The sequence below is a fragment of the Desmodus rotundus genome, chromosome 6 (genome assembly GCF_022682495.2).
Source record: "Desmodus rotundus isolate HL8 chromosome 6, HLdesRot8A.1, whole genome shotgun sequence".
Classification (NCBI taxonomy): domain Eukaryota; kingdom Metazoa; phylum Chordata; class Mammalia; order Chiroptera; family Phyllostomidae; genus Desmodus; species Desmodus rotundus.
The window spans coordinates 93677827-93701288 of NC_071392.1; the positions used below are offsets into that span (position 1 = coordinate 93677827).

A 23462-nucleotide genomic window follows, 5' to 3' on the forward strand; every position below is an offset into this window, starting at 1 on the left:
GAGACGGGGAGGAGACGTGGGGTCAGAGCGGAACAGGCACCGCGGAGAGCGGAGCGGTGGCCCAGCCCCACCTTCTCCTGACCCAGCCAGCCTCCGAGGCGGGCACACTGCCTGCTCCCCGCCAGGACCCTGTGGGGCACAGAGGCCGCCCTGACACAGGCCCACCGGGCCCTCCGAGCCAGGCCGGTATCTCCTTCCCTAACTGCACAGACAGGCTGGTTTCTGGCAGGAAACCCGACCCGGCAGGTAAAGCCGCACGGGGGGGATGGCAGGTGGGCCCCACGGGGCCACACTGGGAGGCCGGCACACTGAGGAGTTCAGCGCCCCCTCCCACCTGTGGGCGCCTGGGCCGAGGGGGCAGCTCAGTCTGGGCAGGGCCCCCATGCCTCCTCACCCCTGCCAGTCCAACCCAACCACCTCCCAGGCCCCACCAGCTCCCAGGTGGACATCCTGGGAGGCGGAGGCTAGTGACGGAAGGCTGGTGGCCTGTCACACCCAAACACCCCTGCCCTGGGGAGCTGGGTCTGTCTCCTCATCTTGGCACCTGAGCTTTGTCTGGGCTGAGGCCCCTCAGCTGCCCTCAGGCACCGGGAAGCTGCCAGGGCCCGTGGAGGGCGGAACAGGCCAGGTGGGGGCGCTGCTGGGTCTCTCTGTTCTCCTGAGGGGCGCTGGTGGGAAAAGTGGCATCTATAGCCTTGGGACATGGACACCTGGGACTCAGGCAGAGCTGCGCTGCGGACAGGTGCAGGGGGCAGGGAGGGGGACACACCTCGCAGGGCCTTGGATCGAGTGCGAGCTCGCTTGTCCTCGCTCTCCAAGCTCATCTGCAGGGAGAAATGACAGCGATGTCAGCAGGAAGACAGGGCTGCCGGGATGGCCAGCCAAGTCCCCACTCCAGCTTTGCTGGGCAGGGCGTGTGTGCGACATAGGAGGACCAGAAGCCACTGGCAGGGCAGGGAAGGCTGGGGACCAGGAGCAGTGCGCCAGCCTGGGGTCCCCGTCCCCTGTGCCTGCTCTGCCCCCTAGCCTCACACCCCACCCCTGCTCACTTGCACCAGAGCAGGGCACCCACCACAGATGTGGGCCCCACCGAGCCCCAGAGCCGTGGGGGTTAACATGAGGTCGCCCTGTTAGGAACAGGTGGCTGGGACCTGAATGGACCTCCAGGAAGCATCTGGAGGTAGGACAGCTCCCGACAGTCCAGGGAGAGGCAACCTGAGCTGAGGGACCCTCCCTGATGTGGGCAAGTCCCCACCGCCCGGGGGCCCAGAGTGGGCGTCAACCAGGTCACTGTAAACATTCCCACAGCCGCATTAACGGTGTAAAAGGAAGCAGCTAAGACTCATTTTAGTACTGCCTTACTCAGCCCAATCCGTCCAAGACTTTATCATTTCAATAACAACCCACACGAAATCACAAGTGGGGGTTTGCTCCGTGATAACCCCGAGAAGCCTCGCCCATGTCCTGGGTTCCCAGCACGTCTGGGTTTGACTGGCCACAGGCCACGGGCTGTGCCGGACAGTGTGGCTCTTGTGGTGGGAGGCTGTATCGGCAAGAGCCAGGCTGACGCACGGACACGGGTCAACATGTCACCAGACCTGGCGGCCACCCTCCAGGGGTCACTTCTCCTGGGACAGAGTGAGAGGCACCTTCCAGGGGCCCCTTCGGAGCCCATTAGGGACCCCACCCACCGGAAGTCCCTGCCCCTGACCCACTTTGGGGAGATGCTGCCTGCACTGTCTCCCAAGGGAGCCAAGGGAGAGTCCCCAGGAGCTACAGGCCATCACACAGGATCCTCGACCTGTGTCACCCATGACACATCTGGGCAGGCAGGTGACGGCGAGGCAGGAGGTAGGTGGTGGGCAGGGGGCTCACTGTGCTCCATGTCTCCAAGGGAGAGAAGCCTGTGCCCAGCACCCTGCACCCCAAGAGGCCTTGGGAGAGCGGGACTCACCACCTGCCCCCATGGTCAGGAAGAAGAGCAAGCAGTCCCACTGGCCACAGGCCACCGTGAGGCGCCAGAGGGAAGAAGTGGCTGTCTAGATAACATGGAGGAAAGGACACCCCCAGTCAGTGCGATGAAGGCAGCAGAGCAAATCCCCCCCACCATCAGCACCGAACACGAGTCATGTGATTTGTTAAAGGGGAAAAATCAAAACCCGGGGTGATTTATGCAGCATTCGGTCCAGGCCACAGAGCCACGGTGCTCCCAGCTGCTCCCAAACAGGTGTCCAGCAGCAGGACGCGGTGTCTCCATTTCCGTTCTGGACAGAGGCTCCATGTGGGCCAACAGCTCCCCTTGAAAGCAAGAGAGGAGCAGGTGTCCAAGGGGCTTCCCTATGGCTCCGAGCCTCCAAACGTCCATCCATCCATCCGTCCATCCATCCGCGGGGCCACAGCGCCTGCCTCCCATGCGAGGCACACAATGGTGCTGATGCGGCTGATTGCTGGATGCCAGCCTGCTCGCCGCTGAAACGCAATCTGCAGCTCTTCTCTGGTCAGGTTTCCCGAGGAAACCGGCAAGCATTCTGCTGGGTTACAGCATCCGGGAAATGTGGGCTTCCTGCAGATTCAGTACTCACAGAGCCAAGCAGAGAGGGTGGCAGGGGTGGGCCATGGCGCACCTGCGAACGGCGAGCCCTTTGCCACCGAGCTCCTTCCACTTGCAATTTCTCTGCGTCAGGTGGTCAGTGAGCTCTCTCCAGCATGTGCAGCTCTGGTTCTAAAAGGGAAAACACTGCTTGCCGTGCAGGAGGAGAGGAGGGTTAGCTCTTTCACGTGAGAGGGAATTTGTCGGAGCTGAAGACTTGGGACGGCGTCAGCGAGGCAGATTTTCTGAGTCATTTCACACCAGCATTCCTGGCTGCCCAGAGCCCTGGGCGAGGCTGTGGTAAAACTCCGAGCCCCAGAGACTGCGGAGCGCTTCAGAAGCGGGCTCTCTGCTGTCCTCATGCCCTGGACATTGGTGCTCCGTGCCCCAGACAGAGCCCCACCCCACAAAGGCAAGAAGACCCACCCCAATTTTTCATTCATTTATTGTCAAAAACCCTTCCCTTGTTCCAAGCACAGCCCCATCGCGTTCCTGTTTTCCTGCAGCCCACAAAAAACTGAATGGTGTCCCTCCTTGAGAGTGACAAGATCCCCTTTCACAGCCAAGCCACCCCAGTCCCATCTCCTCCCAGGGCAGGAGCCCCCTCAGAACACCCCTGTGCTCCCCAGCCAGGCTCTGAGCCCTGGGAATGCTTCATGAGTCTTGTCTTCAATGGGGGAAAGAGGGAGGAGGGTAATTTACAAGCACAGATGCAGCCCCGGTGTCCTGGCCCTCCGGTTACCTTGGCTGAGTGACGCAGGTCTCACCCGGGGCTGCCACTGCCGTGCCCTTCCACTCTACACTTGTTAGTCCAGAGAAACTGCGTGGGCTCTTTCTCCGTGCAGGTGGCTCTCAGGTGCGCCGTGGAGACTGGCCCCTTTCAGACCTGTCTGCACGCCACCCTCGCCCACTCTGGCCTCCCTGAGTCCGACGTTTACAAACTTGGGCCCCAAACAAGCACATGCGGTCAGCAGCCTCTGAACTGGGGATCCACCTGGAAGCTGGGCAGAGGGGAGAGAACGGCACTCAGACCTGGCCAGCGACACCGTGGACATGGGGGGCTCTGTGTGCGAGAGTGTGGTCAACGCGGCCCACAGGCTTCGCCCCCCAAGTTCAGGGACTCCGGGGTGGTTTCTGCAGGGTGCCCCTCCCTGCCTCTCTCCCTCTCTTTCATACCTTTCGTTTCAGCTCTTCCCAGGCCTTCCCGGATGAGGAGCGTTCCTGCACCCCACCCAATGCTGCATCCCTGCCCTTCCGCTGAGACCCCGCCCAGAGAAGCCCTAGACGACCTGTCACCCTGGCCCTGCAGCACCACCCACAGCACCCTAGGGTCCCTCACTCCAGGGAAAGGGGGTCAGGGGACAGCTCAAGAGGACCCTTGGTGGGGAGGACAGGCTCCGTGGGTTGGTGAAAACCGAAGGCCATTTAGGCTGCCTCAGGGCCGCAGCACCTCTCAGCAGCCACACCAAAGGGTGCGCCTTTCCCTCACAGCCCCCAGTCCCACCCGAAACAAACTCATTCGTTCCCATTTCGGGGTCGCTGTGTCCTGCAGAGTGAGAGACCATGGCCTCCGTCACTGCTCAGCAGACGTGCCCTGAGGATGGACGGGTGGACAGACAAGCAGGGACAGCCAGGAACATCTCTGAGGGCCTGGACTGGGCCCCGTGGGGCATTCACCCAGCCCTGAGCTGCAGGAGGAGACAAGTCAGTGCTTCTTTATTCAGAATCCATTCCAACAGCTAACAGAGCTGGAGAGTGAGAACGGACTCAGAACAATTTGTTAAATCTACAAGAGTGCGTGGATTACAGTGTCCCTGGGGCAGATGAGAGGAAGGGGGAGCGTCACTGACCCCCAGGGGGCCTCAGGCCATGGTGAGGACGACAGAGGGACACAAGAGATGGCTGTCACCACCTTACTGGCTCCAAAGCACCTGCCCAGTGTCCCCTTTCTCCCAGGCAGGGTGACGGTCTGGGCAAGCTCTGTTCCCTCACTGCCCAGCGAGGGCCACACTTGCTCACACAGGTGGACGGCACTGCGGCTGACCCCGTCCCGAGCCCCTTAGGACCTCAGGGAAGCGTTCCAGGAGGCTCTCTGCCCCTCTCCCATGGAGCCCTCCGACCCCACCCACCCCACGGCACTGCCTCCCCACTTCCCTTTCTCGGAGCACACCTGTGCGGATCATGGTCCATCCGTCAGCTTCAGAGATGGGCAGGTGCTGCTGCCTCCAGAACCCCAGCACACGCCTGGCCTTCCACCCTCCAATCTCGGAGGCCAAACCCTCTGCCCGCACCATGGCACTACCTGACAGCCAGCACAGCACCCCCGCTCCCTTCAGTGACAGCCCTGTCCCCCCCAGGGCATCCCACTGCGTATCTGATATTCTCCTGACATTCCCCCCCGTAGTTCAACTTCCTGGCAGCTGAAGAGACCAGCCTCCCTTGTGGCTGCAGGAAGGACACCCACAGAGCACTAGTTAACACGTGAAGGGTTCTTCTGACCTCTCTAAGCAGGGACCCCAGCCCACTCCAGCCCCCAGTTAAAAATCACAGCTACACAGGGACCCCTGGTAAAGCAGCATGTCTGAGTCCTTCTGTGTAACACCCCGCCTGCCCAGAGGCAGGAATTGGGGCACATCAAGTGAGGCGGTGCCGGTGCCAGTAACCTCCCTCCCTGGTCAGGAGCCAACGTCAGGAGCAGGGAGAAGGCCTGGCTGAATCTCAACTGAATACCTCTAGCCATCCACGGACTAGCCTGCAGCCTGGGACCCCGTTACTCCATTCCTCGAGGGCAAGAAGAGCTTTAAGGACCAACAATCAACACCAAGTCCCTTTCTCCTTAAGCAGAAACACATACACACAGCGCCCAGCACCCCCCCAATCACACAACCACCAACTCTTTCCAGGGGCCCTACCCACCCAGCGGTGAGCTGTCCACAGCCCTGGTGCTGAACCCAGAGGCCGGCGGGAGCCTCCCACACAGCGCGCACTACTCCGAGGCCCCCATCCCTGAGCTCCACGCCTCACCCACCTCCCGTCTGCAGCCAGTCCTGCCACTGCCTCGGCCTTGGCCTCTCTGCTGCCCTGAAACCAACATTCACGCACACCCCTCATCAGAACAGCAGCTCAGGCCCTGCCTGCCCCGTCCAGCCAGAAAACTCAGTCCAGTGAAACAGGCCGCTGCCGGAGAGCCCGGCGTGGCACACAGGTTGGTCTGTGGCAGGTCCCACCCCCAAGCTCGTCACGCCAGAGCCATGGGGACCGCCACCTTCCGACCCCTCCCCCACAGCCCGGGACCTCGGACCAAGTCCAGGCAGACCTCCTTCCGAGGTGCTTCTCACACACTGTATTTTTACAAACTGAAGGTTCATAGCAACCCCGCGTCGGGCAAGCCTGCCGGCGCCATTTCTCGTATACTGTTTGCTCACTTCGTGTCTCTGCGTCACAAACTATTTCTCAAAACATTTCAGGCTTTTTCATCGCTATTCTATTTGCTGTGTGGTGTGTGATCGGTGACCTTCGACATTGCTATTCCAATTGCTTCGGGGCGACTTGCTTTCCGCAGGGGGCTGGGCCTGCGATACCTCTGTGGCTGCCCGTGACATCTGTGGTCACGACCTCTGCTCCGCTGTGGCGGGCGAGGCCAGCGAGGCGGGCACCCCAGTGCAGGTTTAAGGGTGAAACAAAAACTCAGGGACCAAGGTTAAATCATAGGTTAATTCGGTGTTTTAAAACATTAACATCAACACAGAAAACCCATGACAAACCAAGTGCCAAACATTTACCTAAAGTGGGATTGGAGTCACTGACTGCTCCTGTTGCCCCGGGTGCCCCGGGTGCCCCGGGCAGCCCTGTGGAGCACCAACTGGGTGGAGGTGCTGCAACGGACCCACTACCCCATGCGAGCCGGTCACCCGGCTGTAAAGAGACGCCAGTCTGTGCGGCACAGAGCCCTCGGGTGAGGCCACGACCGAAAACTTCGCAGCCCTTCCCATCCCTCGTCCACACCTTGTCACCCCTGGGGGGACAGGCCTGAGGGAAAGGACATCAGAGTCTGAGGTCCAGGAAGCAAGGCCCACTACGCCTGCGTCACCTGCACCTCCATCTCTGAGGGCTGCCTGGCCCGAGGCCTGGCTTCACCCAGAGAGCATCCTGGGAAGTTCTAAAATGGGAGGCTTGGTGGGGCTGCCGGCACACGCAGTGTCCCAGGCCAGGGCCCTCACCACCAGTGAGTTTTACGCCAGCACAAACCATTTGCTGCCACCTGGGAAGATTGAAGTGAGCGAGGCAAACACACCACACCAGTTTGCAGGGATTGTCAGCCTGCAGTCACAGCAGGCACGGAGGAGGCCCGTTTCCAGCGCCAAGGGGCCACAGGGCCGGGACATGGGCAATGAGGGGAGGCAGCTGTCCCGTGGCGGGTTTGCGCTAGTCAGTCACTTTCCTTTCTTCAAATCTAAAGGGACCAGATCACTGACAGCCTTCACCCTCACCTGTCTGTTGCCTACTCTGGACCCATGAGGAAGCCACCTGTGTGTGCTCCAGGCGCACGGTGACAAGGGCCTGGGGCAGGACAGCCCTCCAGCACCTCACCTTGCCACGCCTGTCCGGGAGCCTCGGGGTCCTGCAGCAGCTGGCCTTGTCCCCGCACGTCCACCTCTGGCTCAGCAGCTCGCCCCGGAACTCATTTTCTGAGGGACAGAGAGAGGGGACAGTGAGTGCGAGCTTTGGGGGCAGGAGCTAAGGAGGGGAAGCCACCAGAGGACACACAAGGGACAGGAGAAGGAGCTCTCTTAGGAACTTGGCTCTCTGTCCCAGGGAAGGGTCACTCTGTGTGTTTCCAGCCGGGGCTGGTGTGGGGCCCTGAGGGGGACCCTGTGCCGCCTCCACCCTGGAGTCCAGCATGGCCTCTGCCTCTGCAGCAACGCCAAACATTTAATTCCTCACAGGCAGAGGCTGAGGCATCAGCTGGACCTGACAAAGAAGCGCATTGTGTACCTATCCCCGGCCGGCACTCCCTGTTTCCATGACAACCGGCTTTCCAGGACAGCCGCGTTTCAAAGGAAGGTCATTAGTAACCAACAATAAAAACAGGAAATAAAAATTCCTGCGGCCGCTCTCTGCCGCTCCTTGAAAGGGGGTTTGGATTCCGAAGGCAGGTCAGGCAGAGCTTTGTCACACCCGCCATGCCTCCTCCTTTTAGATGGCCCCCCGCAACGCAGTTTTTCTAGAATTCCACCTCTTCTGCCCCAGGCATCCCTGTGGTGCCAGTATCCTCGTGGCTGGAAGTGAGTCTGTGCCACTGAACGGCCTCCTGGGACCTCCAAGAGCGGGACCCAGTGAGCAGCAGCCTGGTTGTCAAGGAGACACCTAGAAAGGGCCAGTTGGGTACCTACTGTGTGTCCCCCTCACTGAGCCACGGATCCCCTGCAGGGGGCACGGTGAGGGCTGGCCTGGACCAGAGACAGGAGCTGTGCGACTCTGTGACTGCTCAGCTCCAGGGCCCTCAGCGTCATCAGCACTCAAGGATTCAGAATTCCAAACCAGGGCAGGCCCTCGGGGGCCAGCGTTTGGGGGTTCACAGCTAGAGGGAGGATGGACCCTCAGCCTCAGTCAACCACCCATAGGGTGTGTCTTCCACCCCAGGACACAGGTGGAAATCCTGGGAGACCCGAGGCAAAGCCCATGGGGCCCCTTTCCACACACCCTGTCCAGGAGAACAGGCAGCACAGAGACCTGTACACCTGGCAGATTAGAGAGGCTCACGGGGAATTACTTGTCACGGGGACATAGGTAAATCTGTGAGGTGACAGGCATGTGTCAGGGACAGCTGGAGGGAGGACATAAGGGCCAAAGTCTGGGGTGCCAGCAGGACGGTCCCTCCACACCAGGTGCCCCCACCCTGTCGACCCCCTTGAGGTCCCTCCTGCTTCCTGGAGACGCCCAATGGGGATAAGCGGAGTGAGTGTGGAGGTGGGGGCCACTGGCTTTCTGTCTGATGGGAGACAGAGACGAGGGCTCCCAGGGGCTTTTCTGCTGTCACCTGCCCAGGAGGCTGGAAGGGAAGCCTTGGCCCCCACCTGGTCAGGCAGAGCCCTGGCCTGGGCATCCGCTCCGCCCCGTCCCCTCCAAGGCCACTCCTGCACCCTCTGGGCACAGCAGCAGGGCAGGATGTTGGTGCCTAGAGGTCAGGCCCCTGGGACGAGGAGTGAGGAGTGATGGGGCCACACCCGAGACCACCCCACAAATGAGCTCTGCCCTGCAGGCTCTTCCTTCCCCTGGGGACTTGCTGGCAGCAACCTATAGGCACTGCTGGGAGACAGCACTTCTGTTTTGCTGGGAAACAACCAGGGGCCTCTGGGTCCCCTGGGACCTGCCTGTGGCCCAGCCACCTCGCAGACCAGACCCTCCTATCTGAGGCACAGAGGCCACACACGAAGCCCCCGCATGCGCCCGGCTGGAGGCCAAACAGTGAGGTCGCAAGGGCTGACACCAGACACAAAAGTCAGCTCATGGAGGGTCACAGATCCAACCCGGCATCGGGGCTGAAAGTCGTAGAGAACACAGGAGCGCACCTCCCTCCCTGCCTCTGGCTCGGGCAGTGGCATCTCAGATAGGACGCTAAAAGCACAAGTCAAAGAGGAAAAACGGGTCGACGGATCGACGGGCCTGCATCAAAGTTCAGAACTTCTCTACGTGACCGACCACCAGTCAGGTGAGCCAGCAGCCCGTGAACTGGGGAAACTTTGCAAATCGTGTATCCGACAGGGGACCGGTATTCAGAATGCGTGAAGACTCGTCAACCCCGTGATCACGCAGCCCGATTTCCACACGGGCAAGAGAGGCGAGCAGACATTTGTCCCGAAACGATGCCACGGCACACGCAGCCTTTGGGGGCACACAAATCAAAGCCACAAACTCACCAATGTGGCTATAATTTTCTTCCCTTTTTAAAAAATAGTATTTATTTATTTTTAGAGAGAAGGGAAGGGAGGGAGACAGAGAGGGAGAGAAACACCAATGTGTGGTTGCCTCTTGCGCGCCCCCTACTAGGGACCTGGCCCACAACCCAGGCATGTGCCCTGACTGGGAATCGAACAGGAGACGCTTTGGTTCGCAGGGCAGTGCTCAATCCACTGAGCCACAGTGCCCAGGGTGAGGAGGGGTGGCTATAATTTTTAAAAAGACAATAACTGGTGTTGGAGAGAATATGAAGAAGCGGGAACGCCGACACGCTGCTGATGGGAATGAAAACTGGCACAATGACCTTGAAAAACACGCCTGGCAGCTCCTCAAAGTACCAAGCATGGCGTCGCCACGCGGACCCCACAACTCCAGCCCTCTGTGTAGACCCGAGAGAATGCAAACACACCTCCGCGCAGGGCCTGGGACACAGCTCTTTTCTGCTCTTCATTGCCAGCAGCCATCATGTGGAAGGAACCCTGTGTCCATCAGCGGCCGAAAGGGTAAGACAAGATGCCACTGAATCGTATCTGGCAGTACAAAGGAGCCAAGTGCTCCTGCATGGCACAGATGGAAACACGGCACTGCACGGCTGCTTACCCACGCACCGCCCACCTGGAAACGCCAAACCCACAGAGCCCAAAGCTGGGCCGGAAGGCATGGGGCTTGGGGTGGGGGGCACTGCAGCTCTGCCTGGGGTGACCGGTGCCGTCCTAGGAAGCAGCCTTGATTTGTTCATTGACAAATCTCATAGTCACAGCCCCATGGATAGAATAGGCTGTGTCTGCCCACTTAGCGATAAAGAGGAATAAATGAGGAGTGAGGATTTCCGCCATTCCCAAGCATCGTCCCCCACAAACTGACTGACTGCAAAGGAAAAGACTCCCGGCATCAGGGGCGGTGGGCGGCACCCAGGGACAAAAGCTGCAACCTCAGGACCAGGGAGGAGAGCCACCCATCCAGGTGTCCCCGAATATTTCCCACGGGGTCACAGGGCCACCGACAAACCCAAACCGCAGGTCTGAGGACAAACTGACCAGCCCTCTTCAGAAGGTCTGACCGACTGGGACCAGCGAGACACAGCAGCTGGGTGCAGGGGGTCCTGTGCCCGCCCTCGACAGATGGCGCAGGTGAGCATGGGGATGCCCTGCACAGGTGTTCTGGGGGAACGCTCACAAACGTTCTCTCGGGTGGCTCTGAAAAGGCAGTTCTGCCCTGTATTGGAGACGTTTCCGTGCATTTGAGATTGTTTCAAAACACATCTGTCACAGTGACAGGGCACACAGACCTGGCTTCCGCGACAGGCCATCTCTGTGAGGACAGACTGCAGACAGGACCTGGGGTCCTCAGGCCCCCCAGGTGCCAGTCTCCATCTTCGCACCCCGGGGCTGTTCCTGAAAGCCGGAGATGGGGCAGCTGAAAGGTCTGTCCAAGGCCTGCTCCAACTAGCTGGGCCTGGCTTCCCCAGAGCTGCCGGGGCCTCCTGGGCGGTGCTGGCTCCGGAGGAGAGCCTGACAGCCCAGAGAGGGAAAAGGAAGTGGCAGCTGTGTCCTGGACAGCACGGGCCCCACGCAGACCCCATATTTGCCCTCCTCAGTTTCTCCTGCAGCCCCAGGCCTTCAAGATGGGGTGCCCTCTCACCCCTGACCTCCTCCCCTGGAGTCACAGCTGCGGTAGGGGTCCCCAGGCAGCGCTGGCGCCCCACCCAAGGGCCAGCGTTTGGCAGGAAATGCAAACAAGGCCAAGGGGCAAGTGAGGCATTTTGCTCCTTTTCTTTCCTTTTTCCTTAAACTGAGATTCGGTGAGAATAAAATGAAGACTTGCTGAGCGGAGCAAAGACAGACCTGCTTTTGCTGAGTTTACGTGAAAACGAGAGGGGGGGCGGGGAGCCGGCAGTTCCATCGCTCTGCACATTTCTCTCATTATTTTGCTTCCAAATCGGCCTCGCTGGTACTTTCTCTATTCAATAAAAGCCAACTGCAAGCCGTGTCCCTTAATCTCTGCACCGGCAGCTCTCCGCTGAGAAAATAATACAGAGTAACTTCCAGCCTCACGCACTTTCTTTTCCATTTATATGCAAATGGTGACCTTTCACCCAAGCCGTCTCAAAGAAGTGTTTCCTTAAAAATGCAAATAGCACGTTGCAGGCAGTTACTGGGGCTGAGCCTCTCTTACATTATTATTATTATTTCTTTTAACCTTCCCCGGGCTGTAAAAACAGCAGCTAAAGTGCTCGCGGTAATAATGACTTTCCAAACCAAACCACAGGACGCTCTCCAGGCGGCCTGTCATGGAGCCCACCAGCAGGGGAGGGCGGGTCCCAGCCTGACTGGAGGAGGTGTCCTCCCCACCCCCCCACCCCCCCAGGCCACACATCCCCTGGGAGCGACACAGTGGTGCCCAGCCAGGCCTCCCGCCTCTGGCAGGTGCCCAGAGTGCAGGCGCCAGAGCTCCACGCCGCAGCTAGCAGGACTTCCCAGAGAGCCTGCCGCCCGCGCGGACCCCCCCAGGGGTCCTCTCTGACCCCAATCGCCACCTTCATCAGGGCTGATGGGGCCCCAGGGTGCTCTCAGAGCTGGCACACGTGCTCCCCACCCCAGAAGAGGAGCCGGGGGAGGCAGCCCTCCCGGCCAGTAGGAAAGGCTGGAAGAATAGGGGGTGAGGAGGACCAGGGGGAGCCCAAGGGAGATGGAGCCCAAGGGCTGCGTGTATGCAGGAGGTGCTAGGGTGGGGCCTCCCTCTGACTGCCCCTGACCCACCCCACGGACCAGGCCAGGCAGATGCTGGGAAGCCATCTACTCGGTCCCCTGCTCCTGCCCACAGCTCCCCGGCCTCTGCAATCACCACCTGCCCCTCCTCCGTGTCCGGTTGCTGCCCCCTGCCCCCCCTCCAACCCAGAGCCTGGGCTGCCCCAGGAGCTCAGGAAAGGAGGGCGCTGGCCGACCAGGCTGTCTCACTCCTGGGGTGCAGAGGAGGACAAGGCAACGTGACAGACGGGTGGCATGGGCCTCGCCCCCAGGTGGGGGTGGGCGGCCAGGGGCATGGCCTGGGGTCCTGCAGAGGTCTCTGGTCTCCAGAGTACACAGCGGCCTCCCGGGTCCAGGAAGGGCCTTCCCGGGACTCTGGTCCAGCACCGCTCATGCCGAGCCCTGGACACCCTTTCTTAGTCAGGACTGCCCAGCCTGGGGACAGGGCACTTCCTTCCCCCTCGGAACCACACTGGGTTTGGGGCTCCTGCAGGTAACCCAAGCAGAATGGGCTCTGTCCTGAGTAAACAGAGGAGCTGCTCAAGGGTCTGTGCCCTCGGCCCCGTCCCACTCAGAAAGGACACTCCAGGCGGGGGACACCCCCCACCACCAGGCCCAGGCCACTCTGGGGCCGCATGGCCCTGGGGGCCATGGTTTTGACCACAGCCCTGGTTTCTCTCTCCACCCCCAGTTCCTGTTGGGGAGGAGGGCCAGCTCCAGGGCTGATGTCCCTGAGGACTGAAATCATGCCCAGCTCCAGGGCTCGGAGTGGCTCCGCATGGTGGGGACCCTCACAGCAATGCCCAGCAGCACTCTGCTGCCTTTTAAGGCCGCTCAGTGGGACTCTGGGCCATGAGGGGCCTCATGGGGTTGGGGGGGCCCACTACCACCCGGATGTCGCACCCCTGCCTGGGAGCGCACCCGCCTTGTAAGAAGGACTGGAATCTGGCTCCACCAGCCGAGCCTGTCTGCGCAGGTTCAGGATGGAAGCCGAGGTCGCCTGCATCTGGATGGCAGGACCAGGGCCTGGAGCCCCCAGCCTGCCGGGGGCCACGCCAAACCCAGCCTTTGTCTCACTCCTGATGCTCTGAGGAGCAGGGCCCTATCTGGGGGTCCCCCTGACTTTCCTGGCGGCTCAGGAGCATTTCTGAGAAGCATCAGAATTTGCATGAGAGAAGGTGGTGCGTCCCCACTTGTCACAAGTCACACAAACTGTGGACACAACCACTTTGTGTGTGTCGGGGGAGGGGAGCCCTCCCAGGTAACCTGCTTCAGGGACCTCCGGAAGCCTCCCCAGCTGGGGTGGAAATACAAGGAGGTCACAGAAAAATCTCAATCCTCCAAAACCAGCCCTTCCGTGAGATCGCTCAGCCACGTGGACGTGGTTGCCGGTCACCTGCAGTAGAGCCGGCCTCAGACGGAGCCCGGAGCAGACGGAAAATTCAGACAGAAACTCGTCCATGGAACATTTAAGGAGCTTTTCCTCTCACCTCAATTTCCTTTCGACCTCAAAACCAGCATTGAGGAGCAAGTGGCGTGTCCAGCCCAGGGAACCCAGGGCAGCACCTGCCTCCAGATCCCTGCCAGGTGGGCTGGACCTGGGCTGGAAGGTGTCCCGCAGAGGGAGCAGGGACACATGCCAGGTGGACACAGTGTCTTCACAGAGCTGCCGAGACAGGTGGTTCAAGGCTGAGTCACGTGAGAGAGAGAGTGAAGTCAGAGAGGCCACCGAGGGCCCCGGGTAGCACCTGTACGAGGCCTTGAAAGAGAAAACTCCAGCTGCAGGAGGTGAAGCCCCACTGGGGAGGCAGGTCAGAGACCTTGACTTTGGGGACAGATGATAAGGCTGGAGGCCAGCCAGACACAGACCAAGGGTACCTCCTGGGAGGGCCATACAGGCAGGACAGCAGCCGGGGTGACACCTTGGGCCGAGGGGGCTGGGTCATGGGGGCTGGGTGGCCCTGAGGGAGTCATTTCCAGTCCAGCTGCACCTCGTGCCTGGGAAGGTGACTGGCCTGCCAGCCTCGGGGCCTGGCGAGAAGACGGGGTGAGGCAGTCTACCCACAGGGCACAGGAAGCACGACCGCTGGCACAGAGGTGACAGAAGTGTCAAGTGTGTCTGTTCTGCAGGCAGTGGCCCATCCTCCGGCGAAACCATGCAGCAAGCCCTTCCAAATTCAAGGCCCCATCTTTGCCACACACGTGGGGGCCAGGAAGAAGGTGTGAGAACTGGCACAATTTCATGTGCCCACCAGTAACTGACACATGAGCCCGCTGTTCCCTCAGGTCTTGTGACAGAACAGGGAGCTTTGAGCCCCCGAGGATGGGACCCTGGACCGTGGGTGACTGTCCAGGACCCCGGGACTGGCAGGGCCCCCCGCTCTGAGCACCGATGTCGCCGGCAAAGCTCGACCTCCACAACGCCTCGCTGAGGACCAGCAGCCCTTCTGCAGGGACCTGAAGCTGGTCCCTCTCAGAATTCCACGAACACGGTGGGTGTGAACACTGAAGGCCACGACCAGCCAACTCAGCCAAACACCCGGGGATGCCGGGTCAGGTCGGGGGCCCTCAGACCTGTGGGCCTGGCTCACGCACCCCAGGGCCCCACACCTGCCATGTTGCTGCTGCAGGTCTGAGGTCTCGGAGGCCAGGGACACTCTTGGACCTTGTCAGCAGGCACCTGGGTGTCACAGAGTGTACAGGCTCCGCCCCAGCAGAGAGCATGTGGGGGTGCGGCCCTGGGTCCAGCGAGAGCCCGCCAGGACTGCAGCTCTGGGACCCTGACCTTCAGCTGCTTCTCCAATGTGCGGCTTTTAGGCAACAAGACGGGAGAACAGGAGGGGCCCCAGGTGGCTTCTGCCAGAGCCCTCAGCCCGACGCCCCACACAGCAAGGCGTGAAGCCAGGCGTGGGGGCAGGTGGGCTGTCAGCAGCGAGGCCAGGTGGCATGCCCACGGCTCTAACATCTAGCTTACGGTGTGCCCACTGGCAACTCGCCGGCCACCCTGGGCAGCATGGAGCACCCATCCTTCAAGGGCCTACCACGCACACACAGCCTCCACAGTGGCTCTGTTCTGGACACAGTCCAAATCAGCCCCACAACACAGCACACACGACCACCCGGCTGCCCCCGAGGCCGACCCCTGCAGTTGCCGGGGCGCGGCTGAAGGTGGGGCTGCAGGCGCAGAGCCCAGGACGGCAGGACGGTGGCATGAGGCGGTGATGCCCACCCTGTGCTGGTCCACTACCACCCTCCCGCCCCCTGCCAACCACTGCTCTAACCCTGGCAGAGCTCACAGCCGGCCTCCGAGCTTCTGTCACTGCCCCCAAATAGCACTGTGTTTGCAAGGGCGAACTCAGAAACGGAAACGGGATGAAGCGATGGACAAAGCGCCCCTTGGCACCGGAAATGCGCCTGACTCCCCGTGCACCGAGCCAGCGAGGGCGGGAAGGGCGCAGACGGGCCCGGTTAGCTCTGGCAGTGCCGAGAGTGACGAGGGAGCCTCTGGCAGGCTGTGCTTCCCCTCGAGCGCGTCACGCATCTGGTCTCTGACGCACACTCCAGAGTCCAAGAGCAGCAGCATCTCAAGTCATGTGAAACCTCTCTCTCTCTCTCTCTCTCTCTCTCTCTCTCTCTCTCTCTCTCAGTTTGAGTTTTTAAAGCAACATTTGGAAAAATTCAGCATTCACGGAAGACAGAAAGTACTGTGAGAACCTGGACTTCCGCCCCCAGACCCCGCAGCTCGCTGGTCTGGGCCGCCTGGGAGGGGCCTGAGAGAGGACGGGGCTGTGGGGGCCCCAGGCAGCTGCTCTTGACCCTTCTGGGAAACAGCGTTTTCCAGGCTGACTCATGTCCTAATGACGCCGGCTCCGGAGACCGTTTTCCTGTAAACTGTCACCACAAAATTCCCGTTAAAACTGCATGTGTAGACGCTCAACTCCTGGTTTATTCATGAATGAGTTCACAAAGAAAGCGCACGGGAGGGGGGGGGCAGGGGGGGGCAGGGCCTGGGAGCTGGGGCGAGGGAGGCCACAACAACAGGACCAGGGCGGCCCTCCAGGGCGGGGCAGGCACAGCGCTCTTCCCAGCAAGGCGGAGTGACTGACGTGCGCCTGACTGGCTGCCCAGTGCCCTGCCGGCCCGCAGATCAGGTGACCAGCGGCACCCCCACCCCTGGCCCAGCTGCAATCACTCCTGTCACGCCAGCCGCCCTTGCTGACGGAGGCGTTTGCGGGGGTGGGGCCCACAGCACAGGGTCTCCATCCAGGAGGAGCACAGGCCCCCAGTGCGTCCACCTCCCCAGAACCCCTCTGCACTCTGTCCTGCCGCTGTGCCCAGTGCTGGGCCGTGCAAACCCGCATGCCCAGCTGCGCGGCCGCTGCCCAGGCATGGGGCCACCCGGACGGAGGTCGGCCCAGCTCTGAGCTGCCTGTACCCTGCAGGCCCCAACCACCACCCCCACCCCATGCTCACACAGTCACCATGTCCTCGTGGGCACATTAGGTAACTCCAGGCCAGAGGAGGGCAGGAGGAGAAAGGCGGGGCCCAGGCTCTGGGCAGCACCAGGGAGAGCGCCCAAAACAGCCGGGCCTGGCTCCAGCCGCAAGCAGAGCCACTGGGGTCAGGGCTGAGGGTGCTGGGGGCACACGCTCACCCACTGCTCCCTGCCACCTCGGAGCCCCGACAGGGCCTTCCTGTGACGGCTGCTGTGATACCTGGGACAGAGGCCCCTCTCAGCCCCAAGGGCTTTGCCTGCCGCGTGGGGTCACCTCTGCCCAGGGGCTGCCGTCTGGCACCAGGAGCCATCGGGAAGTCTCCCTTTGCCAGAATCTTCTAAGCAGGTGTACTGGCTCCAAGGACTTGGGACTGCCGCTCGGCCTGAGTGGGCAGGAGCGGCCCACTGGCCTGCATGAGCTCCCAGGTTCACCTCTAGGCCCTGTGGACCCAGGGGGGGCAGAGCCCAGGGGTTCCGGGGTCTACAGTCCTCCAGATCCAACTGTCTGCGGCCCTGGGGAGCCTGGGGCTGCCCAGGGGTCAGGCTGCTGCACGACTCTGTCCCCAGCTCTAGGGGGCACCGGGGTCATGCCCATGCCTCCTTCTCTTCACAAACAAGTCCTGACCGACCTCCTTCACCCAGTGACCGGCCGGGGATGCCAGGCTGGGTCCTGCCCCATGGGCAACACGCTCCCGGACACCTCCAACTCCAATCCCCGAGGCCCCTCTTTTATTTACCCTTAACTGACAGAGCATACGGAAGGAGTGACAACCACAGCAAGGACCAACGGTGGGGGGAGTCCCAGTGGCGAGGACCCCCCCACCGCGGGGTCAGGGAGAGCACACCCTGTCACACCTCGCTGGGGGATCCCCTCCCAGGCTGCCCAGCACCCGCCCACCTTTTGTTCCCTCGGCCACTGGCCTCAGGGACCTTGGCTGGTCTCTCTGACTCTCTTGAAACCACCGAGGAAAAACCCCTCCCGATGCCAAAAGGACAATAACCGTAATTGATGTCATTTCCACCATTCCAGGGACAGTCCGATGGCCCAAGCCCCAGCCCACATCCTGCTCCCAGATCCCCCACGCAGGTGCTTGTTTCAGGAGTTAAACAAACTTGACCGGCCAGGGGTGTCCGCCGATGACAGGGACACAGAGACAATCGCAACCACAGTGGCAGGAGGAGAACCCTGCGCCCGGCAGCCCCCAGCTCAGCTGGGTCCCTGGGTCACAAAGAAGAAAGTACGTCCAGTGGACAAAGTCCCGGGCCCAGACGCGTCACCATGCAGGCAAGGGCACCACATTGCTCGAAGCTCAGGCCAGCTGCGTGGCCGGCCCTGATGTCTAGTTTTAAATTCGCAGATGCAGTTACACAGACACATAAACAACAGCTCGAGGGGCCCGTCTCCTCTCCAGAAGGGCAGCAGGAGGGAAGGCCACACAGCCCTGCACGCCTGCCCCACAGACACATGCGCCTGCACCCCGCTCCCCAACTTCGGAGATACGCGGCACGAAGACCAAATGCTCACATGGCCATCTCCACTCCGCGCCAGGGGCGGGGGCCCGCAGGAGGTGCCGAGCCTCTGTCCCACTCCGGCAGTCTGCAGGTTACAGGGCTAGTGTCTTCCCCGGGGCCACAGCCGCCGGGTCCCCCGGGTGCAGGTGTACCTCTGCTCCTCTTTCAGAAATGCATGTAAAGTTTCTCGTCTGCGTGCGAGACCCCCCCTGCCCCGCCGTGTCTTTTCTGGCAGACACAACTGTCCACTGGACTCCGAGAGGCCAAGCGCGTGAGCAAGCCGGGGAGCGACTGCAAGAGAGGAGGAGGCAGCGGCGGGCAGACCCGGGAGGAGGAGAAAGCTTGCGTCCAACAGAGCGGCTCTAAAGAGCTGTCCCCAGACCTGCTCTTCCCGCAAAGAAAGCCTCCATCGCAGCCACCAGCGGCACCCTGTCCCCCTCGGAGGGGAGAAGCCGGGCACCAGGCATCTGCCTTTGTCAGCGAAAGAACGAAACACGGACTTACCTTTCCCCACAGCTATTGTCTGTCCTCGTTCAAAATGACATCACGGAAAGCAATCATGAAATTTACATGGGGGGTGCAGGGTGGACGGGGGCGGGGCGGGCGGCTGCCTCCCCCGCGTCACATGGGGGCAGCCTGCGTGCGGGTCTCAGTGCGTATCCTCTCCCCTCGGCGCTGGAGCCCCCGAGCCGGCGAGAGGCGACGTCTCATTTACTTAATGACCACTCTCATTAGCAGCGGTGGCACGGGCTGGCAGAGAGGCTCCTTTGTAAATACGCTACCCATGAACCCTTGGGGCGCCGATATATCTGTTTACTCTCCGAGGTGAAATAAATTTACAGTATAGCATCAGCAAGATGGGGCTGCTGACCTGGGAGCTGAGAGGGGCCAGGCCGGCAGAGGCCCCGGCAGCGGCCCCGAGCCACAGCCAGAGGTCGGTGCCTGCCTCTGCCCACGCTGATTTGTCATTAACATGCAGCGCGACGGGGTCTGTTTTTATGCAAAACACACGGAAGGGCAGGCAGCCTCGCCACCGCCATGCTCACCCCCCCCTGTGCTTTCTCCGCCAGTGGTTCAGTCCAATAATTCCTAATAGCAGCAACCCGAATGACAGATGCCCCGGTTAGCGCGCTGCAGGCAAAGCGCTCCACAGTATTTATTGGTGGTGAGGAGCGCAGGGCAGGGTTTGTCCCTCGGAGGGAGCGGGGGTGGCCTGTGGCTCCCCTGCAGGCTCAGCCCCGTGACCCCCCATGGGGGTCTGTGTGTCCAGGTACAAGTCAGTGTCCACGGCCACAGCCTGCAAAATACAGACACACAAAGGGTCCACCAGGAAGCGGTGCGTTCTTTTATCACGCCTTCCCTCTCTGTTTTCAGTTTTAAAATACGAAAACTCTCTCAAAGAGAGCAGGGGTACCTCCTGAAGCCCTAAGGAGGGAATGCACCCCTCAAGTTCTCTGCTCTGCTTTTCTGAGTCTGTTCTGAACTGCCGGAAGGAGCTATGCCGTGGAAGCCAAGAGGAGCACAATCCACAACACACACAATAGAACCCCCCCCCCGCCCTCTCCCCCCACCCCCCCCCCCCCGCCCCATTAGGCAAACCAGTTGTCTGCTTTCTCATCTGTCACTTTGCGACTTTTTTCCACATTCAGGGGTAAATGCAGGAATTTCCTCAGAGTACCCCAGAGCACAGATACTCTCACTTACTACTCCAGTTCCCTTTCCTTCGTGACAACTCGGTCACAGAGCTGTCCGTCACCATAATCAGGCTGTCAGACACCTTCAGACACCTGGCCGGCGTGAGAGCCAGGGACCCCCACCTCAGGAGTTCAGGGCAGAGATTTCCAGACAGCAAATACCATTTCTGGGCAAGTCACTCAGGAGCGCAATGGCCCAGCTGGACTGGCACTCAAGGGCTCCGGCCACTGGCAGCGTGGACAAGACGGAACAAGCGCAGGGAGAATCAGCAACAACCCCACAAGCAATCGCTTTTAACACTCAGCATTCTGCCTCCAGGCCAGCCGACAAGCGTCACCCGAAAGTAGGGATGCTCAGCTCCACACAGACACACAATGATCCCCACACATGAGAGCCCCGGGCGGCTGGGCACGCGGAAGGCAATCTTTCAGATTGAGCAAAAGGAAATGCAGGCCAGCCTTCGGTGGCCAAACCGAGGATGAAATATTGATTAGCCAAATGAGAGCAGCGTGAGGCGCCTCCAGTGACTGCCTGCAGCTGTTCTCATTCCCTCGAACGCTCGCGTCCATCAGCACAGAAGGATACCACAGCGAGCTCTCCCGAAAAGCCATTTTCTGTCTCTTCAGGACTCACCGTGAGCGCTGGGAGAGGTTACACCCAAACCTCTGGCACTCAGGGACTCTGTTAAACACTTATCAGCAGGCTGCAGGCTCAGGTGGCCCGGCACGCCATTGTTTGAGTGGAGATAGACTCCAAGGGAGGGCTGGTGCTGAATCAGCCGGTTCCCCAACAATGCCCACAGTCTCGGGAAAGCCCTTAATTCAGACACGCAGCAGTCAAACGGGGAAGAACAGCAAACGCAGGCACCAACAGGGAGAGACCACTTTGTACCGCAGGAGACCTGAGACGGCAGGACCACTCTTCCAGGTAACAGAAATTATGTCTACGCAAACCCAAGTCTCAGCACCTCTCAGGTCTGCCCTGAGCCACCCGCCCTGAGCCGAGGGCTCTGCAGCAGGAGCTGGCCTCCGGGAGCTGAGCGGGAAGCCTGTGAGCTGTTTCAGGAGATAGAGTTTGATGAGCGCAGGTTCAAAACCCTCAGCTGACTCGCGAGAGAACAAAGGACAAGCTACAGGGGCGGAGTGGGGAAGGGGCTTTGCGGGCAATTTCTAAGGTTTGGCGGCTGAGGAAAGCCGGATCGGCAGGGAGGCCGCCGCGCCCGCGGTCTGATCAGCACTTCGGACAGCGGCGCCGCCAGGGCCTTTGTTCCCAGCAGTCTCCCTTCTGACTGGCTCTCCACCCTGCCGCTGGTGGCGAGCCCTGCTTGGAGGTGACAACAGCCAGGTGCAACCGAAAACTTTCTTACCCAGGTGACAAACACTCAGGCCATTTTAAACCTAAGACATTTTCTTTTCCGTAACTGAGCACTGAGCAGAATTGTTCTGTTAAGTTTGATAGGGAAGTCGAGTGTGACGGCAACGTCTGGGAACACCCACAGGGAAGCAGCCTCTGCCGGGCGAGAGGGTGCTGAACTCCACTCGGAGGGAGACGGGCAGAGCCAAACCTGGGGCTGAGGCCTGTGCAGGGGAAACGGGCTGCATGATCGCCTCGCTGGAAAGATCATTCAAATACAGTGTAACCCCTTGTGCAAACCTTCACACAGACACTCCAAATGCCTGCTCATTTGCTTTGTAAAAACTCTTTCAAGCAGTTTTGGTCCAAACTTTCTGCATCTGCAATTGGCACCACCTTCTCTGGTGATCAGCTGGGGGTGAGGATTTTCTTGGGGGGGTGTTGTTGTTGTTTTCCTGAAAGCTTCCCTGCAGATGGACGCCTGCCTTAAAGCCGCAATTAGGGCTCTGGTGTGTGGAGCCGAGGTGGTCAGCATTAATATTGTATAGGAACAGCTGAGGGCGTGCGGTGGGGGGGGGGGGGCTGGGCAGGGCGCGGCCCCCGCAGGCACTGGCAGATGGAGCAAACAAAACCCGGAGCTGCCGGCACCCGGGGCTGACTCTGCACACACGCCTGCCTGGTGCCCACAAGCACGCTCTGGGCTGTGCGATGAGACTGCTTCACGCCGAGACATCAAACACGCCAACACTTGACGCTGCATTAACACACGTACACACAGAGACACGCACGTCCGGGAGCAGCAGTGGGGCTCGCACGCCGGCTCCTGGTCTGATGCTGTGTTGAAGGCGCACGTGCAGGGAACACAAGCAGCAGGCCCAGCCCCAGACGCTCGGTTCCTCCGGGCAATCCCCTCCATCGCACACGCCTTCCCCCCACCCCAGGGAGCCCGGCGCCTGCTGGCACTGCACCCTCCCCCGCTGGCCCCCCACCGCCAACCTTCCGAGGGAGGCTGGCCTTGACAGGTCTGCGAGCTCCCGACCAGCTGGAGGTGGGGCGGCAGGCGGCACACTTCCACGGGTCTGGCCTCTCTCCGGAAGGAGCCTGTGTCTGTCACCTCCTCTGCTGCCCAGAAAGGAGCACTCAGTGCTGACGGGGACACACCGCTAATTAGCCCCTTCGGCATCTTGGCAGAAGCATGTGAGGAGGCCCAGGGAGGGGGGCGTGGGCTGGGGGAGCTACGCACCCAGGAAGGTCCCGCAGAGCGTCATCCTGGCTGGGCGGGCCGCCTCCACGCTGAAGTCTGGGCACACCGTCACTTCGTGCTGGAAAAAGTTGCGGCACAAACTTCTGGGTCCCAAGGCCCTGGGGAGCCCCCTTCTCATCCAGCCAATCAGAGCAGAGAGCAGACAATCACAAACTAATGCCCTGCCAATGAGGATCCTTCCCCACACAATGGGCCCGGCTGGGACAATGGGCCCCGCCTGCAGGTGGGGAGGGGGAGCAGTCCCTCGCTCCCCTGGACTAACCAGTGAGCCGGGAGGGGCCTTCTGAGGGTGTTCCCCTTCCCCACCCCACCCCCTCCTCTCCTCCCCTTCCTCCACCCACCTGCCCTCCCTCCCTACTTCCCCCCAGAACAAGTCAGGCAAGAAACCTGGTGGGAGGCCAGTGGAACAGGTGGGAGAGGATCAGGTTTGGGCATCCTGGCCTGCCCCTAACACGATCACTGGCTGCCTGGGGCCCGTGAACTATGGACCCCCATAGCCCAGGTAGGGAGCCCTGGCAGGAGGGTGGGGGTAGGTGAAAGGAGGACCAGGAACCCCAATCTGGGAGGTGGGGGTTGGGAGGGAGAACTTAGGTTTGGACTCCTGCAGCTTGGTCCAGGCCAGGGGTGGAGAGGGGCCCGGTGGGGCGGGCAGCCTTTCCAGGGCAAGTCCTACTGCCTCAGCCCCCATCCCTGACACTTCAGTGCCCACGGGGGCCCTTTGCCACCAGGCTTGGCTGTCCTCAGACCAACTGGACACTCCCAGCTCTCTCACGCTGAGACAACTCAGTTTACCCCCCGGGTCTCTGTCCCACCCTCCCCGTTCTGGGGGCTCACCTGCCCGTGTGC

The 23462-nt window shown here is 61.1% G+C and overlaps 1 protein-coding gene across 5 annotated transcripts in view; it reads right to left on the minus strand.

The window, feature by feature from the left end:
* MYT1 (myelin transcription factor 1) overlaps positions 1–22403 on the minus strand; it is a 48805-nt gene extending 26402 nt beyond the window's left edge. For 3 of the 5 annotated variants that reach the window (XM_045194961.2, XM_045194960.2, XM_045194959.2), the window contains exons 1-3: positions 18809–19105; positions 7181–7278; positions 770–824 (exon numbers count right to left, since the gene is read on the minus strand). In XM_045194961.2, the coding sequence (XP_045050896.2) occupies positions 770–824 (55 nt within the window). In that variant the 5' untranslated portion in view covers positions 7181–7278; positions 18809–19105. Of the gene's footprint in view, positions 1–769; positions 825–7180; positions 7279–18808; positions 19106–22348 lie in introns of those variants that run through there. The other 2 variants (XM_045194962.3, XM_024559535.3) reach the window with 2 other exon arrangements.
* Positions 22404–23462: the final 1059 nt, after the last annotated feature.